This window comes from Amphimedon queenslandica, unplaced genomic scaffold (genome assembly GCF_000090795.2).
Source record: "Amphimedon queenslandica unplaced genomic scaffold, v1.1 AMPQUscaffold_12473, whole genome shotgun sequence".
Lineage (NCBI taxonomy): Eukaryota > Metazoa > Porifera > Demospongiae > Haplosclerida > Niphatidae > Amphimedon > Amphimedon queenslandica.
The window spans coordinates 10,647-15,687 of record NW_003547290.1 but is presented as its reverse complement, the minus strand read 5'-3'; the positions used below and the strand labels follow the sequence as shown (position 1 = coordinate 15,687).

General features: G+C 36.9%; 1 protein-coding gene across 1 annotated transcript in view; it reads left to right on the top strand.

The window, feature by feature from the left end:
• Positions 1-2: 2 nt before the first annotated feature.
• Positions 3-5,041, top strand: part of LOC100639834 (cytoplasmic dynein 1 heavy chain 1-like) — a gene marked incomplete at its 5' end in the record, with an annotated part of 9,898 nt that continues 4,859 nt past the window's right edge. The window contains 11 exon segments of the mRNA XM_020003927.1: positions 3-146; positions 250-417; positions 555-701; positions 985-1,491; positions 2,008-2,376; positions 2,701-2,983; positions 3,241-3,341; positions 3,449-3,602; positions 3,918-4,059; positions 4,401-4,508; positions 4,839-5,022. Of these exon segments, the coding sequence (XP_019859486.1) occupies positions 3-146; positions 250-417; positions 555-701; positions 985-1,491; positions 2,008-2,376; positions 2,701-2,983; positions 3,241-3,341; positions 3,449-3,602; positions 3,918-4,059; positions 4,401-4,508; positions 4,839-5,022 (2,307 nt within the window).

Below are 5,041 nucleotides of genomic sequence, written 5' to 3'. Positions count from 1 at the left end.
AGTCTCTTGATGGTCTCCTCACTCAAATGAAAAACTTCCCTGCACGTCTAAAGTCCTACGCCTCCTTTGAATTCGTCCAAAGAATGATCAGGAACTATCTCAAAGTGAACCAAACGATAGCCTCACTGAAATCAGAAGCCCTCAAAGTGAGCAACCAAATCATGTGATCATCACAACATGTCATGTGATCTGAAAATGTGTAAAATGAAAAGGTGTGATACATGTACACGTTTGTATTTTTTGTTTTAGGAGAGACATTGGAAGCAGCTGACAAGGAAACTGGGCGTGTCCTGGATCCTGTCTGACCTGTCCTTGGGACAGGTTTGGGGGGTGGACCTAATCAAGAATGAAGTTATTATTAAAGACGTGATCTGGGTAGCACAAGGAGAAATGGCTTTAGAGGAGTTCCTTAAACAAGTGAGTTTACCAATAATATGCTGAGGATTACTAACAGCGCATTGAAGATTACTGATTTAGAATGTACATGTACATGTACATGCTCAATATACTAATTTTTATTGATAAATTTACTGGGGTTTACTATTTTTGTGTAGGTTCGAGAGCAATGGATGATGTATGAATTGGATTTGATTAACTACCAGAACAAGTGCAAGCTAATCAGAGGATGGGATGATCTCTTTACTAAAGTGAAGGAGCACATCAACTCAGTGACAGCAATGAAACTATCACCATTCTTTAAAGTAAGAGGGAGAGAGGGAGAGGAAGGGAGGGAGAGGGAGGGAGAGAGAGAGAGGGAGGGAGAGAAAAGAAAGACACATGCATGTAGATTAGTTGTGAGCTGGTGAACTATTCAAAGTTCAAATATCCATAATAAGGAATGAGAGCAATATTTAGTATGGTAGAAAACATAGAGAAAAGAGAGAATGTCCATGTAAATTATAAAGAAAGAGAGAAAATGGATAACCTAGTAGAAAAGAGCACTTTAAATTTCTCCTTTTACCTAATCCCACGTCTTGTCAACAGGTATTTGAAGACGAAGCTCTAGCATGGGAGGAGAGACTGAACAAGATCAACGCTATCTTTGATGTTTGGATCGACGTCCAGAGACGCTGGGTCTACCTTGAGGGCATCTTCACAGGCAGTGCCGATATCAAGCACCTCCTGCCAAACGAGACTCAAAGGTTTCAGAGCATATCGGCAGAGTTTCTCACAGTCATGAAAAAAGTCTCAAAAAGTCCTCTCGTAATGGACACTATTAATATACCTGGGATATTTAAAAGTCTTGAAAGATTAGCTGATTTTCTAGCTAAGATCCAACGAGCTCTCGGAGAGTATTTGGAAAGAGAGAGGGCTTCGTTCCCAAGGTTTTATTTCGTCGGCGACGAGGATCTGCTTGAGATTATTGGTAACTCTAAGAACATTGCTAAACTTCAGAAACACTTCAAGAAGATGTTTGCTGGTATTGCTACAGTGATACTGTCTGAGGATGGTAACGTGATCCATGGAATCAGCTCAAAGGAAGGAGAACAAGTAAGTCACATGAGAGTCACACGATTTGTTGATTTAGCATTTCTTTGCAAAAATCCCTGTACTATAGCCCATGCTTTTTTTCCGAAAAATGGCTTTGAAATCATCCCCAATTTTTATTACATTTTGTGATAAATATTGATGTATTTATGCTACGTAGAAAGTTTGAGTTGATTCCAACTTCAACTTTTCAAGTTATGGCCATTTTTAAAAAGTAGCCAAAATCTGAAAAATACCCAAGGCTATAGCCCATGGTTTTTTCCAAAAAATGGCTCTGAAATCACCCCCAATTTTTATTAAATTTTCTGATACATATTGATGTACTTATGCTACGTAGAAAGTCTGAGCTGATTCTGACTTTAATTTTTTGAGTTGCAACCATTTAAAAAAATGAGCCAAAATCTGAAAAATACCCAAGGCTATAGCCCATGGTTTTCTCCAATAAATGGCTCCAAAATCACCCTTAATTTTTATCACTTTTTCCTGATACATATTGATGTCCTTGTTGTTCTTATGTAGGTGGTGTTCATAAAGCCGGTATCAATTACTGATAATCCTAAGATCAACCAATGGCTGACTCTAGTAGAGAAAGAAATGAGACTAACACTAGCCACACTACTAGCAAAGGCAGTGGAGGACATCTCTCAATTCAGTGGAGGAGAAATGAGAGTCTCCGATTACATTGAATGGGTTGATAAGTACCAGGCGCAACTCATAGTCCTGGCTGCTCAAATAAACTGGTCCAGTAATGTAGAAGATGCTTTGGTTAATGGTGGGGGAGATGGGCTGGGAGCTGTTCTTAAGATTGTGGAGGATACTTTGACTGTTTTGGCTGATTCTGTACTGCAGGAACAACCACCAGTTAGGAGAAAGAAACTAGAGAATTTGGTAAGTGCTGTTTGTATATTCTTGTGCACTCTAGTATATTCTAGTATATTTTAAATAAGTTACATGTACATGTATTTTGCAATTAGTACATGCAAATGTACATGTACATGTATAGTGTAGGTTCTTTTTACATTTTAATTTATTTCTAGTATATTCTAGTATATTATTAGTATATGTCATTATGTATGATGAGTATTAAAGCAATGACTATTAAAATGATATACAATGCTTTGCTAGATAGTATCTGACATGATGACACTAATAATATCCTGAGTTATACTAGAATATACACTTTACTCTAATTAATGCCCGTTCCATTTATAGATCACTGAACTGGTACATCAACGTGACACAACCAGGCTTCTAGTCAAGAGAGAGATTAAATCATCGAAAGCATTTGATTGGTTGTCGCAGATGAGATTTTACTTTGATCCAAAGAAGACCGACGTCCTACAACAGCTCTCCATACAAATGGCTAATGCTAAGTTTAATTATGGTTTTGAGTATCTGGGTGTGTTGGATAAACTGGTACAGACTCCATTAACTGACAGGTGCTACCTTACAATGACTCAAGCACTTGAGGAAAGACTAGGAGGATCTCCTTTTGGTTAGTGTTACTGAGTGACTCTGTGTATTTTGGTAATTTTTTGGTGAATTTGCATTTTGCCAAAATAAAGCCCACAATCTTTAACCTTTATAAGCACATGCTTATATAATAGCACATAACCACAGAATTATGTATTAAAATCACCAAAAAATTAGCAACTTTCTCCAAAATAACCATTAAGTATACAGTATACATGTACATGTACAAGTTTATTGTGATCATTGGCTTTCTAATTAATGCTCATCTCCTTCATACAGGTCCTGCTGGTACTGGTAAGACAGAGTCTGTGAAAGCTCTTGGTCATCAGTTGGGACGATTTGTGCTGGTTTTTAACTGCGACGAAACTTTTGACTTCCAGGTACGAAGCACATATACATGTAGATGTACTTTAATTAATTCTTACAATGTAATATTTGATTCTCTCTCTCTCTCCTTTTCTCTCTTTCCATTTCTCCCCCTCCCCAGGCTATGGGTCGTATATTTGTTGGTTTGTGTCAGGTTGGTGCTTGGGGTTGTTTCGATGAGTTCAATAGATTAGAGGAGAGGATGTTATCAGCTGTTTCACAACAAATTCAAATGATACAAGAATCACTCAAAGAGCACAAACACATTACACCTGGTAAGAGAAAAGACCAGGATTAATTTAGTAATTTAGTAATTAGTAATGCATTTGTACTTGTTCACAAAATTACTAAATTAAGAACTGACCAAATGAATATTTTCATATCAAAATCTTTTACATGTAAGTAAAGTGCATGTACATGTACCTAGTGTATAGTCATGTACCTACAATTTAAGCACTTGTACAGTTTTGCTAAAGACATTTGTGAATTTTAAAGACCTTTGTGAATTTTAATAGTTTTGTAGCTATAAAAGCAAGCTATAGATAGCCTACTTTAATGTGTCTCTTCTTTTATTTTTGTTTTTGATTCAGGTTTATCTTCAAAGCCCATTACGGTGGAATTGGTTGGCAAGACTGTTAAAGTTAGCTCAGACATGGCGATATTCATCACGATGAACCCTGGGTATGCTGGCCGCTCTAACCTACCGGACAACTTGAAACAATTATTCAGAAGGTAAGAAACCAATAACAAAATTACCAATTTAACGAGATTAATTAATTTGTGTGGGTGTGATTTTTTATTTTAATTTTTTAATTACATGTACATGTACATGTTTTTTTGGTCATGTGATTTAGTGATGACGTCAGATGACGAGATGATCTGTCACTGTCGACTGGTCAAACCGGTTTGCTGTTCTAGTCAAACCGGTTTGCCTGTCGACTGCCTTATTGTAATATGATTGTTTGAGGCATTTGTCTGAAAATCACAACAATAAATAATAATAATAATGATAATAATAATAATAATAATAATAATTGTTTTTATATTTTATTTTCTTGTCTCTTTTCTTTCAGCCTTGCTATGACAAAGCCCGACCGACCCCTCATTGCCCAGGTGATGTTGTACTCTCAGGGTTTCAGGACTGCCGAGACACTCGCTAGCAAGATAGTACCTTTCTTCAAGTAAGCAGACGTTGGGCTTTAGAGTGGCATGGGCTTTAATTAGAAGTGTTTTTTTGTCATGGTCCTGTGATGAGTAATAGATGACGAGCCATAAGTTGGGAAACTGGTCAAACCGGTTTTAGTATTTGATGAATAACGAGGCATTTGTCTGAGGACTAATATCATTCTTTTGAATGTACATGTACATGTACATCAGCCTTTAAGCCTTTTACATCTACATGTACATGTACTTATACATGTAGTCCCTACATTATGCAAATTTAATGTATACATGTACATGTATAATCTTTTCTCTTTAAAGTTTAAACTTCTTGTTCTCTCTCTTTACAGATTGTGTGATGAACAGTTATCCAATCAGTCTCATTATGACTTTGGTCTGAGAGCCCTAAAGAGTGTACTGGTGAGTGCTGGTAATATCAAGAGGGACAGGATCCAGCAATTGAAGCAAGAGCTGGCAGCTCAGGGACAGACACTAGAGGAAACTGACCTATCCAAACAACTTCATGAACAAGAAGTATGTGTACATGTACATG